The 14,707-nt window shown below is 44.9% G+C and overlaps 1 protein-coding gene across 1 annotated transcript in view; it reads left to right on the forward strand.

Moving 5' to 3' along the window:
• BCCIP (BRCA2 and CDKN1A interacting protein) overlaps positions 1 to 14,707 on the forward strand; it is a 21,654-nt gene that overhangs the window by 4,094 nt on the left and 2,853 nt on the right. Inside the window, exons 2-6 of the mRNA XM_018562220.1 lie at positions 296 to 370; positions 1,665 to 1,745; positions 6,695 to 6,784; positions 8,478 to 8,665; positions 12,390 to 12,543. Of these exons, the coding sequence (XP_018417722.1) occupies positions 296 to 370; positions 1,665 to 1,745; positions 6,695 to 6,784; positions 8,478 to 8,665; positions 12,390 to 12,543 (588 nt within the window). The remainder of the gene's footprint in view (positions 1 to 295; positions 371 to 1,664; positions 1,746 to 6,694; positions 6,785 to 8,477; positions 8,666 to 12,389; positions 12,544 to 14,707) is intronic.

Consider the following 14,707-nt stretch of genomic DNA (forward strand, 5'->3'; position numbering starts at 1 on the left):
CCCCCCCCCCTCCCCGAATCTCCTACTGACTAGTATAAAGGAAAAGTAAACTGTATCATCGTGTTCTATTCTCCTGCTTTCAGTGGCTGAAAGGAAAGAAAAGGCTCTTGGCTGGGAATACATTCTATCGCTCTTATGTTCCATTATAAAGCATGTAGATACTCTTACAGATGTTACACAAGTATCTGACCCTCCGTGTACTGAAGTGTTTACTCTTTTCTATGCTCTTGGTTTTCATACACGTCTGTACCATTGCTGCATCTCATAATGGGTTTTTTTGTGCTTTATTCTCAAGGAAGTAAATGTTGACTTTGAAGCTCATACTATGTGTGACAGTGACAAGGACGGGATCCAGAAACTGCTGAAACAGGTAAGGAAATGAGATAGAATTCTTTATAAATCAGTGGGTTCGGTTAACTGATGGGATGGAGTTGGTCTGATGTGACCCTCCTGTTCTCAAAATGCATAACGTTGTATTACATTTTCAAATTGTTTATCAATAATGAATCCAAATCAAACAAATCTACATCCTTAAGCAAAGTATCTCTTTAAATTATTGTGTTTCTAAATGGCTCCAACTCTCCCAGCTTAGGTTCCCTGAACTTTCTGCCCAGTACAAGAGCGGACAACTCCAGCCCTCCATAACCCCAACTTGGCTCTGGGAGTCATGCCTGTAACTGTCAGTCTTGCAATGCCTCATGGGACTTGTAGCTTCACAACAGCTGGAGGACCGGAGTTGCCCACCCCTGGTCTAATAGTTTGGAGAAGGGAAGACTGGAGGGAGGGGAATTGCCTTGCTGTGTCTGTGTGTTTTTGTTGAGACACATAATTCATACACAAAACCCTACAAGGGAAAGGAGCCACCCTAAAACAGGATATGAGGGCCAACACACAGGAGACCAACTGCTTGTGCAGGTAATTAAAACTTTTAAACATCGAGGAGCAATATCCATTGTAAGAGATTTAATCAGCATTTGAATTTGCTTAACTTTTTTGACCTTAATATCACTATACGCCAGGGATGGCCAAACTGCGGCCCTCCAGCTGTGGTGGAACTATGAATCCCATGAGGCTTTGCAAGATTCTCACAGCCACAGACATGACTCCCGGAGAGAGATGCTTCATGCGACTTGTAGTTTCACCACAGCTGGAGGGCCAGAGACATGAACATTGTAATAGGAATACATACTGGAGGTGTTGTTGATATACAATGAAAGCTTACTTGGAAAAATCCATTTTATGTAGTCACTTCCATCAACTTCCTGGATTCCCAGCGTACTTTGTGTCTCTTTGCATTACATCAAGCATCAGGGAATCTCAATTTCTTAAGAATGCAAATCCCACCATGCATTGCTTCCAGCAAGCAATGATAATGTTACCTTGTTCAGAGGTTGAGTTGTAGTTCAGAAGGCAGGCTCTGAGCTGTGACACAATTAAGTGCATAGTCACAGTGCTGAGGGAGATGATGTCAGGATCCTATCCCATCCTTCAATAAGTAAGTTTACAAACTTCTAGATGGATCTGGTTATTAGGAGTGGGAGAGAAATTATGGAAATTCAATGTAGAAATACAGATTTATTTTAGTTTTTGACCATGGAGTTGACCACGAGTGAGTACACACATGAGACTTGTTTGGACTTTTTTTAATTTTCTTTTTCTTTTAGCTGTTCCTCAAAGCTCATGTGAACATCGCAGAACTGGCAGACCTTCTCATTCAGCAGAATCACATAGGAAGTGTCATTAAGGTAATTGTTTGTAAAGTTACATATTATTTCATATTATTAATACTATAATATTTTTTAAATTCTATATATATTAATAATAATATATACTAGGGATGCACCGATACTAGTATTTGGGCGAGTACTCGTACTCTCCCAAATGCTCCGGTACTTGCCTCCGATACCGGAAATCTCCCTCTGACTGGCAGTGCTGAGGGTGCATGGAGCTGGCTTCCTTTCCTATCCGGACGCTGGACAGTGGTTTATGACCCACCTCCCGGACTTCCTGATTTGGCTTCACGTGTTGCTAAGCAGCCTGCTTTCCTAACCAATCAGGAAGCTGGGCAGCACTAATGACTCGCCTCCCAGCTGCCTGATTTGTCAGCAAGCCAGGCTGCCAGGAACAAGTGAAGCCGACTTCCTAGCCAATCGGGAAGCCCGGAGGCAGATCATGACGTGCCACCCGGTTTCCTGATTGGTTAGGAAGCCGGCTTCACATGTTGCTAAGCAGCCTGGCTTCCTAGCCTACCCGCGTTGTGGAGCATGACGGTGCCAGTAATTTCAATTTGTGCATGCACTATCTTTTGCGATCTCGCTGCACTGGAAGGCAGGGCATTGCTGTATCACGCGTTCGGTGTGGGCGATCGCGTTGTGCAGTGCCATTGAAATGAATGGCACCTCCACACCCCATCCCTCCCCAGAACGCTGGGAGGCTTTCATTGTGCGATCCACTGTGTTCATGTCATCTTTTTGTATTTCTAAGAGACCCAAATTGGTTGATGGAATGATAGTGTTTAACTGCTGTCTGTCCCTTTTCATTTCCCCGTTCTTTGAATTTATGAGAAGTACACTTTTTGTGCCTGTACATGTCCCCCATAGCAGCCAATTTTCCTCCACTATCTGATTTACACTAGAAACTCCCAAAAAGTTATAACTTTACTGCCTTTGGAGAGATTATTAGAATGTATCGCTGCCTGGAGGAAAGGTTTTTATAATTTTACTGCCTTTGGGGGGACCCGGGGGAGAGTACCGTATTTTATTTTGATGCTTGCAGCAATGGTTATTATCCTTTTATTGGCTTTGAGAAGAATTTTGTTTTTAATGGTTGGGTTACAAGTTATAACAATTTTTCTGCTTTTTGGGGAGAATTTGTAAGTTTATTGCTGTTTGGGGTCAGAAATTAGCTTAATTTTATGTTTCCATGGATACGATTTATTATAATGCATTGCTCAAGAGGGATAAGTAATACTTCCAGTGGAATACATAATAATGCTGAGTGGTATTGTGATATATTAGAATGCTGAGTGGTATTATGATGCTGTTGGGGGAAACAATACAATTGCTCATTGGTTGCTGTTTGTGCATGCCCCTTCCAGCTTGTTGTCTACATCAGCCTTTCTAAACCAGGGTGCCCTTCTGGTACATTGGGGTGCCTTTGGGCTTCTTCAGAGGTGCCTCGAAATTTTAGTGGATTTTAGTCTGCGGTGCCTCGAGATTTTGCATACTTTTTAGAGTGGCGTGACTGAAAAAAGGCTGAGAAACGCTGGTCTACACTGACAATGTTCATGTGGTTTTCTATACTTTTGGATTTACTGACCTGAAAACAGTATGTAATTGAGGATTCAGACTTTATTTGTGACGTACTTGTTCTGTCAGCTAAACTCATATTGTGTCCAGAAAAGTATTTTTATTTAAGGTTGCATGAAATAGGCCAACATGCTTTTAGAGTTCAATGCAGCCCCCTTTCATCAAGGCTAAAAAAAGCAAACCAAAAAAAGGAATTAATAAGTAGTCCATTGGTAGAGCTTGCTTTTTCCTGATGAAGGGGGTCTCTTGAACCCCTGGAATGCATTACTCTCCTTTTTTAAGGCAACTCTAAATAAAAATACCCATATGGGCACAATACGAGTTTTGTGATTTCTTCCAGAAACCTCTAGTCTTCTTGGGACAAGAGCTGAACTATGGTTCCTGGTCTCCAGAGAGCTGCCTCATGGAAACATCTGCCACCAGATGAGACACCCCATCAGATGAGACACCCCATCAGGATCCTCACCAGAATTAGAGATCCAGTGCTCCACTCACCCACCTTTTTTAAGCCTTTTATTTTTTTCATGGCAGCTATACTTTAACTGTTGGGGGCAGTTTTGAAACCACAAGAGCGATATGTGGTCTCAGACCGGATTCACTTTGTTACATGACTAACAGCTTATGGAATTTTGTGTATTGACTATTTCTCCCCAAAAAGTTATTTTGACATATTTGGGACTTAATTTTGTGTATTATTATTATTATTATTATTATTATTATTATTATATATTTTTACATTTGTGTTTTGTTTTATTATTTAGTCAAAACCAGTATATGATAAATTCTGCACTTTGTCTAATATTACTGTGTACATTTCACCTTTCTGAAAAACAAAACCTAAAGCCCATTTTAGGGCAAACCTGGGCTGCCCCTGCACTGCAAGAGTTAACCACTTGTATATGCCTAGGGGACAGGATTAAGCTGTTTTTATGTACCTTATCCCTGCTCCTGATGGTTCCTTCCAGGCTGTTAGACCAGTCCTTGCTGCCTCTTCTCACCTTCGTTCCAGCAGTCTAAGGACCACTGATGCTATCATGTCTAACACAGGTTCCATAGACCTGCATTAGATGTGGGGATGCTGAGGGACACTCCGCAAGTTGAAGTGGTGTTGAGAGGTGAATGCTGACCATCAGGAGAGCAGGGATCAGGTAAGTAAAAGGGCTTTACTCCAGCCCCTAGGAATAAACTAGTAAGAGGAAGTTTGTGGTTTGCTCGAAGATCGATTTGAGTGCTGAATAGGAGAAGGTGAGTGTCACATGCTCCCCAATACCTGGAAATACCACCACTTTCTTGGGGCTTTGACAGTGGGGTGGATCTCTGAGAAGATGTTTGCTTATAATAGACTAGGGGTGAACAAATTTTGATATGGAAATCAGGAGACAGTCTGTCCAATCCAGTAGCCAGCCAACCCCATTAAGCCAACGACTAGCAAAAACCATGTAATAGAAGGCCATAGTAGAGGTTAGCTGTTAAGAATGATAAATCTGTACATGCTGGAAGCAAACTAAGCAGATGGGCAGAGAACCTCAGAACTTTGTTCCTTCATCTTGTGATGTCTACTTTTCTCTAGTCACCTTCCAGGACAGCATTAGAGAGATAGGCTCCTCCCACCGGAACAGGAAACACATCACCCACACTTAAAATAAAAAGGAGCACAAGCCTAGCACGCTTCAGTTATTTTGTGTTTCCTCCGGCCGAGCAGGACATCGTAACGTTTGTTATTTTTTTCCGAGGCCTACGTGCTAGTGAGCAGGGGCTTCCCCCCAACATGGTACAGCAGAGGGTCAGTGGACCTGGGGTACCTATGGAGGGGGGCTTCCGGGACAGCCCCAACTGTCCAAGGAGCAATTGCCTATGGTTTCCCGGCATAAGAGTATGCAGGACAACCAGCCTGTTGATGTAGTGGACTCAGAGGAGTTCCCCTAGTCCTTAAACCCCTGCTTCAAGTGCACTATAGAGTGGTTTTGGCTGAGTGTGGCGCTCCTACCTGATCCTGGTGCCGGGTGCAAGCTCGTCAGTTCGGTGGTGGACAGCGGCATCCCCTGGTCTCTGGGCGTCGGTCGGCCGCTGAAGAGGTGCTGTGCGGCGGCCCTCGTGGAGACAGGGGGAAGGAGGACACGAGATGTCAGGGCGGAAGTGACGCTCGCCGCGTGGCGTCTGACACCACTTCCGGGTGCGAGGGTCATATGACCCGGCGTCTCCAAGCTGCAGTTAACGCTCGGTCACGCTACAGATGGCCAACATAGTGGAAGCAGTGGGTCGCAAGGCCCTTGCGGTGCCCACACACGCAAGGGGGGGCACCAACGGTGGGGCACAAGAGCTGGAGTCGGAGGGGCCAGGGGGCCCAGCTGGAGACTCAAATACCATGATGGCATCATTTGATCTGGGGGATCCTGGTGCCGGCAGCTCTAAGGTAAGAGAGGGGGAGTTCCCCATTCCTTTTACCGGTTATTTCTCAGTGTTTGCGGGCATGAGAAATGGGGTTGACACACGTTGGAAGATTGCTGCTTTTTAACATAGCTTTGTCGTTTTTTGTTTTGCAGAAAACAACTGCAGCAAATCGATCTGGCTATAAGAAATGTGCACAATGCTGTGTAAAGTTTTCCTCCACATTCCCAAAAAAACAAAAAAAAACCCTGTGCCAGTCTTGCATTGGAAAACTGGTCAAGGCTGAATCTTCCAGCATGTTTAAAAAGATTCCATGCGAGAAGAAAGGATGTCAACCTTTCAGTCATTCTGCACGGTGATACGGGTTACAGATATGACTGGTAGCCATGCGGTGGCAGTTCCTTCATGTTCTGGGCCGCATGTTCCCCTTCAAGCGGCCTCACGGCCGAGTAGTGTATCTGAGAGGGCTGCTACCGTGTCGGATTCTTCCTCTAAAGGTGGATCCTGGTGCTAGCAGCTCTGAGGTGGACAGGGGTTGGACCCCCCATGCCTATTCTTTGTGTCTCAGTGTTTGGAGACATGAGGGACTGGTTGACACCTTTTCAAGTTCTGGTGTTCGTTGGGCTACGTTTTTGTGTGTTTTGCAGATACAAACCCTCTGAAGGAACTTTGTCTTCTATCTTCCTCTATGTTGTCTTCTATCTTCCTCTATGTATGAGGTGGTATGAGTACTTACCTGGGTGTTCAACAAAGGCGCTGGTTTGATGTTTGGGAAACCAAGGCCTCTGAAAGAAGAATGCTCTCATCAGTCAGCGCACATGGCAGTGATGGGCAGCCTGCAACATTAAATATCCCTTTTCTTCCAAAAAAACCACTGTGCCAATCCTGTGTAGGGAAGCCAGTGGTGGATGAGTCGTCAGGCATGTTTTAAAGCCTGATAGACTGTAGGAGGAATATTATGAGGACTGATTTATTTCTGTGATTTCCCCATACTGCAGCAAGCTGAAGGTGGAGACGATAGTGATGACGATGTTGAAGACGACCATGTTTTTGGTTTCATAAGCCTGTTGAACCTAACAGAGAGGAAGGTGCGTATGGGTGGAATTCCTCATAAGAGTTTGTCTGTTTTTTCCTCTGATGTTAGAATGTTGTCATAGTAAACATTTGTGTGCTTTGTCTGATGGGATTGCACAGCCACAAGTCCTTGTCAATATTTATTAGGAACACGTCAAACCAGCAGTGGTGTCATTGTCATAATGGATCCTGGAAGACTCCTACAATATAGGCCATTATAGTCTCTAGTGACCTGTATAAATTACAACTTCCTGGACTTGAATAAGGCCGACCTATACGCAAAAGATACATATGGGCTACTATAACTGTAGTGTTTCATTTACAAAACAAATAAGGGTTTGCAGTTGTATAAATCTAATTTTTCCTGCTTCCGGCCAGTGATGTGACCAAAGGCTAGGCAAATGTGGAGTTGACTTTAATTGGAAAATATAATGGTTGGGAACAGCTCATGGTTGGCCAGTCCTGCCTGAGCATTTGTTCTCCAAGCCAGCCCATGGCAGAGACCACATGACCAGTGCCTCAGTCTCAAAGCACCGGTGGCTGAAACGGCATAAATCTACAAAAGAAATGTGGAAGTGGCCATTGTTGAACTACCTCTGAATACATCAGTTGTCTGGCTGTCTCTGGCTACATTTCTTTGAGGCGCTGACCCAGAACAAGCATGCAGATTAGAAAGCCTAATCTGCATATTTTTCAAGTCCGTACATCCACAAGCATTGAAGCCTCTGGATCAATATGGCACCCAGGTAACTAGCCTTATAGAAGGAAATGTAGGCTGGGTCAGGCTGTGTATTCTCCTAGTATAGATTTCCTTTAACCTAATTCCTGTTACTTCCATCCTACTAATTCCATGGTGATCCAGTACTGTAGTCTTGGCCTGCTCTGGGCAATAAAACTAATCTGACCCGTTATCCAATGTTTTTTCTTTTAAAATGGAGCCCTCCAAAAGCCCTTTTTCACTTATTTGACTCCGCTGTCACACGCCCCTTGCCGACTCGTCTTCCGGTGTTGGATACTGGTGATCCAGAGCTGTAGTCTGAGTCTGCTGCCAATCGGCCTTGTTGCAACCCAACACCACACTGAACCTAGTCTTCAGGACTTGAGGACCCCACTGTCTTGTGACATGGACATTTCCTAATGGCTGTCCATTCATGGGGATCTTCACACCGCAGCGAGAAAGAAAAAAGACTTGGAAGACACTGCGTCACATGACCAAAAATTGAGGCGAGTAAAAAGGGGCATTTATATGAGTTTGTCATTTTTAATTGCTTTAGTGATTTATCCAGAGTAGGTGAGGAGTATTGTTTATAGTGGAAACTTCCTCAGTTTGACCTCAACATTGACCCATAAACAATCACGCTTCCCTTATCGGGCATTGTATACGGACATAAACAAATACCAGTTGTCCTAGGACAGGGGTAGCCAAATTGTGATCCTCCAGCTGCGGTGAAACTATAAATGCCATCATGCCTTTTGGAAGTCATGTCTGTTGCTGTCAATGCCTTATGGGTAGCTGGAGGGAAAAAAAATTCCCTCCAGCTACCCCTGTAGGGGTACAATACCCCTGTCCTAATGGGTCCAAATCCTATCTTCAGACTTCTGGTGCTTTTAAACAACAAAGGCTCAAAATAGGTGCGTGCTGAAAACATACTGTAAGTAACTCCTTTTTAATAAGGACACCATCTCTTCTTTTTTTTTTTCTCTTAGGATACCCCATGTGCTGATGAAGTAATGGAGCTGATTCTGAGCCACTGCGAGAAAAACTGCGATCAGAGCGCGGCCGACCAGTTAGAAAAAGTTTTAAATGACAACAGCAAACCTGTAGGCCTTCTCCTCAGCGAGAGATTCATTAATGTTCCTGCACAGATTGCTCTGCCCATGCACCAGCAGCTCCAGTAAGTCTCATTTCCAGCTTTCTTTTTTTCATTTTCCCTCAGTCACCATCAAAGATGTTATTTAAATGTAAATGTGTTGGAAGTACAGAGACTAAAAAACTGTAACAATGTGACAATGAAGTTGATATGATTAGTAGAGGCAGGGTATGTTCTGTCTTTGTTTTCCTATGAAAAGTAGAACCGTAATTGTTTCTTATATGTTTTGGAGCACAAAAACCACAGCGCCTCTCGTTAAGATTCATTTATTATCTGTACAGCTTTCAAATTGGGAAAATGCCATTTTAATGAATTTTGTACCGCGTCTGTTTCTGCTGCTGTCACAAATAAAACAAATTGTGTACAAATTTGGAAAGCTTCTGCGCGCAGTAAAGCTGGCTGATCATCGGACAGGCTAGGAAATCTTAGATCTCGTTTACTGATGTGCATGGGGGAACACGCTTTCCAATCAGTGTTTGCTTGTCATCGAAGGGGCAAGATGAGAGGATTTAAAGCGCTCATCTTGTCAAATTCTACCCCCAAACTCCCACCATCCAATTATATTTTTTACGTACATGATTCCACAGTCACGTGATCACTGCAGCTCCTCTTCTATGTTGCAGTGTTGTTATCTTGGCTAGCACACCCAATGACTTGTGTTTGCTTTTGGAAAATATTGGTCGTCTCCAGGACATGGTCCAGCTATAAGTGGGGGGGTGAGCGTTATCCAACTCCGGCTATAGGTGGGGGGTTGGATCGTTCTCCGGCTATAGGTGGGGGGTTGGATCGTTCTCCGGCTATAGGTGGGGGGTTGGATCGTTCTCCGGCTATAGGTGGGGGGTTGGATCGTTCTCCGGCTGTGAATGGCTGCCCCAGAGCATACGGTAGACTAGGTTCCCCACATCTTTGCAGCATATAACACTAATGTGCGGAGGTGCTGGAGTAACTATCCACATTAAGGGGCAGTGACTGTTCTTCATTTATATCCTGTGTTTGGTCATCCAAAAAGCATTACTGCCCTGAGTGCCAGCTAAGAATAACCAGATTAAGAACACTATCAAGGTGCAGACAGCTCGTGATGCATGTAATCCCTTAGCTCCTTATTTATGGACCCTTTACAGAGGGCCTTAACTTCTGCCCAGTTTTTAGGGAAGTCCCACTTCCCACCATCCAACAGTTCCAACAGTCTTGTGGGAGATTTGATTCCCTAGTGGCAACTGTGGCTCTCTCATAGAATGTTGGTGGCTTTGGGATCTTGGTTTTAGGGTTTGTAGTGCTAGTCCAATGTGGGAGTCTCTACTTGCAACTTTGGCTTTTACATTGTAAAACTGTTGGTTGGACTTTTAGGTTGAGAATTGCTCTTGGCTCTTACATGGACGATGCTAGTCTTGTGTGAGAGCACACCACTGGCTTCTGTGGTGCTCACGTAAAATTGGTGGTTTAGCTGTGGGGTGGGTAGTGCAAGTCCATTGTGAGTCTCTATGGGCCAACTCTCTTACCCTGAATAATAAATAGAATTTTGGGGTTTCTAAAATAGAGCCAAACTGACATTTCACTGTTGGTGAAAAACTGATTGTGTCATTCTGGAGAGTCTCTAGTGGCTCTCTCATTGAATGGTGGTGGCTGTGCGGTGTTAGGACTGAGGTGGGCATCTCCATTGGCTACTATGACACTTGCATTAAATTTATGGTGGTTGTAGGGTCTTGGCTGTGATGTGGGCAGTGCAAGTCCAATGTAAGAGCTTCTACTTGCAACTGTGGCTCTCACATTGAATGTTATTGGCTTTAGGATCTTGGTTTTGGGATAGGCAGTGGTAGAAGTGTTAACTAATAGCAGGAAAAAAATCAGCGCTGCTGCGTAAATCTCAGAACAGGATGGACCAAAAAAAATAGTTTGACAGGTAAAACAACTCCCATTTCTATATCCGTTGGCTTGCAGTTCTGCTTTAGGCTTATAAACAAAATATTAACGCTTGCCTTAAACATATATGATAGTTCATTATAAAGCCGAGAAAATATTTTTCACCTGCCCGCTCTAATAGGATGATACCAAAGCAATAACTATTGGATTACAACAACAAAAAAAGCGTGTGTTAATGTATTTTCCAGAAGATGCATGATGCCCAGGCTTCCCTTGTTAACCTGCCATGAACAATGAATTCCATTATTAATTCCGCCACAGAGTGCAGTTCGGGTCTGGCGGCTGTAAATTGTTAATTGCGGAGTAGTGGGTGTCGCGCAGGAGAGGGGTCACCCTTAGATATGGAGAAATGACTGGTTTTCGCACTGACACGACTGCGGTAAATCTAGTTAAGATTGCAGCACAAATGAAGTAGCGAGCCTCCGGGTCAGACTTGCAGTAATGGCTCTGAATGGCGCTGTGCGATGGAAGAAGATCGCGGTATAAAATGAGCTGGCTCCAGGCCTGTAATTTAATAGTAAACTGTCAGCGATACGTTGTGTTTCTGTGTACACAGCACACTTCTCTCTGGACGCACACACATTTGCATAACGTTTTATTGTTATTGCCAGATTTTTGGGGAATTTATTCTTCCACATTGAGAAGTTCTAATTCACTCCTTCCGCTCATTTATGCGACATTTTGGGATCGGGGTAGAATGTATCTCCAAATTAGAGCTTGGTCACCTGCAAAGAGCTGCTGTAAACAATGGCTGGTATGGCAATGTCCAGTATTTAAAGGTGAACTCCGGGCAGATATAAAAGGCGCAGATGAATGCAGGAATACTGTTTCTTAATACATTATCATGGAAGATAATTCAAAGAAAAAAAAAACATTAAAGAAAAAACAGTGAGGCTACCCCCGCACTGGAAGGGGTTAATTGCTGGTTTTGGTCTAGTAGTGCAAATAAAGACAATATACTCACCTGATCCTCAGTGCTAGACTGGTCCCCGCAGCCTCTTCTTCCAGGGCTCTGGCAGTCTAAGGACGACTGATGTCACCTCTAATGAAGGTTCATTGACTTGCATTAGATTCAAGCATGTCACATACCACATCTGGAGCAGAGGGGGAAAGAGGTGAGCGCTGACTGCCACAGGACGAGGATCCGGTGAAATATTTCTGCTTTATTCCGCCCCTAGACCAAAACAAACACTTAACCCTTTGCAGTGCAGGGGTATCCCAACTCGGTGCTGTCCTGAGCCGATTTAGGCCCGGGGGTGAGGTTTGGTGAGAGCAGCGAGAGGTAGGTAAAGGAGACAGCTTCACCGACCTCAATCTCCCCAGCCAGCTCTTGGCAACCTGGAGTGTCCTTACAGCTGCCCCACCCAGCTCTTTGGCAACCTGTGATATCACCGTTTGCTAGGAGCTGGACGAAACACCCGCCAGAGCACCTCCTGTTGCTAAGAGCTGGGCGGGGGGAGATGAGTATGGCCGGTACACATCTCCCCATCTGGCTCTTAGCAACCTGGGACGCTCTGGCCAGAAAGGGGACGGCAGGCACACTGCAAACATTGTGCAGCAGAGGGCCAGTATACAACAGACATGTCGCTCTGCCTGCTGCATAACTAAGGCTTCCATCAGCCTTTTGTGATAAACAGAAAAGTTTGCACACGCTTCGAGATCAAGTAAGAAATCTTCTTTATTTATTCAAGGCAGAAGACCACACATAGCAGTCCTGTTGACGCGTTTTATCCGAAAGAGGCCTTAATCATTGCTATAAGCCAGGTTGTGAGCGATTTTTGTCTTTTCTCTTTAAGACCTAACTGTTCCCACTTGTTCTTCCAAACAGGAAGGAGCTGGCAGAAGCCCAACAGACCAATAAGCCATGCGGCAAATGTTATTACTATCTCATCATCAGCAAAACTTTCATGGAACCTGAGAAGAAATCCCAAGGCAAGGAAGAGATGATGTTTGCAAACGCAGAAGATGAGTTTTTCTATGAGGTAATTCCTGGTTTGCCTCCATCCACCTTGGGGTGCTTGCATACACAAGTTTTAACTTTTGGCAAAAACATTGAGCACTCTAACACTTCCTGCAATTCCCTATTGGTTATCTAACGAATGGGCGGCTTCATTGTCTAGGAGGGAGGGGGCTGTTATTTATGAAGTGTGGTGGGAGGGGGCTGTTATTTATGAAGTGTGGTGGGAGGGGGCTGTTATGCATGAAGTGTGTAGGTGCAGTTTGTAGATAGTAACACACAACACGGGGACACATGCAGCGTTCTAAGATTCTGAACAGGACACCAGATATCCCATGTGTCCTGTTCAGATGCGGCCACTGTACCCTTTGAAGTAAATTATTGGGTGACAACGGCCGCATCTTTCAGCAGCAGTCCGCCATTAATCGTAGCGGTAAAATGACATGCAGTTTGTTTCAAATGAATAGATGTGTCCAGCCACAATCCTCTATCCCAAACCACATGTAATCATGCAATGTACGATTACATGCGGACTGAAGCTGACAGATGGGGCTTCTGTCACCCTATCATTTACTTGAATGAGCACAGCGGCTGCATCTGAACAGGGACACCTGAGATTCCTGCTGCAAGAATCTGTAGGTTTTTAGGCCAAGAACATTTTACCTGTTGATCTTGCCAGAAGTGCCGTGTCGTCTTCAATGTCATTGTGAATTGATATCAACCATTATCTCCCTTCCAAATTGCCTCATTGGTGAGAGCAGCGAGAGGTAGGTAAAGGAGACAGCTTCACCGACCTCAATCTCCCCAGCCAGCTCTTGGCAACCTGGAGTGTCCTTACAGCTGCCCCACCCAGCTCTTTGGCAACCTGTGATATCACCGTTTGCTAGGAGCTGGACGAAACACCCGCCAGAGCACCTCCTGTTGCTAAGAGCTGGGCGGGGGGAGATGAGTATGGCCGGTACACATCTCCCCATCTGGCTCTTAGCAACCTGGGACGCTCTGGCCAGAAAGGGGACGGCAGGCACACTGCAAACATTGTGCAGCAGAGGGCCAGTATACAACAGACATGTCGCTCTGCCTGCTGCATAACTAAGGCTTCCATCAGCCTTTTGTGATAAACAGAAAAGTTTGCACACGCTTCGAGATCAAGTAAGAAATCTTCTTTATTTATTCAAGGCAGAAGACCACACATAGCAGTCCTGTTGACGCGTTTTATCCGAAAGAGGCCTTAATCATTGCTATAAGCCAGGTTGTGAGCGATTTTTGTCTTTTCTCTTTAAGACCTAACTGTTCCCACTTGTTCTTCCAAACAGGAAGGAGCTGGCAGAAGCCCAACAGACCAATAAGCCATGCGGCAAATGTTATTACTATCTCATCATCAGCAAAACTTTCATGGAACCTGAGAAGAAATCCCAAGGCAAGGAAGAGATGATGTTTGCAAACGCAGAAGATGAGTTTTTCTATGAGGTAATTCCTGGTTTGCCTCCATCCACCTTGGGGTGCTTGCATACACAAGTTTTAACTTTTGGCAAAAACATTGAGCACTCTAACACTTCCTGCAATTCCCTATTGGTTATCTAACGAATGGGCGGCTTCATTGTCTAGGAGGGAGGGGGCTGTTATTTATGAAGTGTGGTGGGAGGGGGCTGTTATTTATGAAGTGTGGTGGGAGGGGGCTGTTATGCATGAAGTGTGTAGGTGCAGTTTGTAGATAGTAACACACAACACGGGGACACATGCAGCGTTCTAAGATTCTGAACAGGACACCAGATATCCCATGTGTCCTGTTCAGATGCGGCCACTGTACCCTTTGAAGTAAATTATTGGGTGACAACGGCCGCATCTTTCAGCAGCAGTCCGCCATTAATCGTAGCGGTAAAATGACATGCAGTTTGTTTCAAATGAATAGATGTGTCCAGCCACAATCCTCTATCCCAAACCACATGTAATCATGCAATGTACGATTACATGCGGACTGAAGCTGACAGATGGGGCTTCTGTCACCCTATCATTTACTTGAATGAGCACAGCGGCTGCATCTGAACAGGGACACCTGAGATTCCTGCTGCAAGAATCTGTAGGTTTTTAGGCCAAGAACATTTTACCTGTTGATCTTGCCAGAAGTGCCGTGTCGTCTTCAATGTCATTGTGAATTGATATCAACCATTATCTCCCTTCCAAATTGCCTC

The sequence above is a fragment of the Nanorana parkeri genome, unplaced genomic scaffold, assembly GCF_000935625.1.
Source record: "Nanorana parkeri isolate BGI_ZX_2015 unplaced genomic scaffold, ASM93562v1 scaffold2, whole genome shotgun sequence".
Taxonomy (NCBI): domain Eukaryota; kingdom Metazoa; phylum Chordata; class Amphibia; order Anura; family Dicroglossidae; genus Nanorana; species Nanorana parkeri.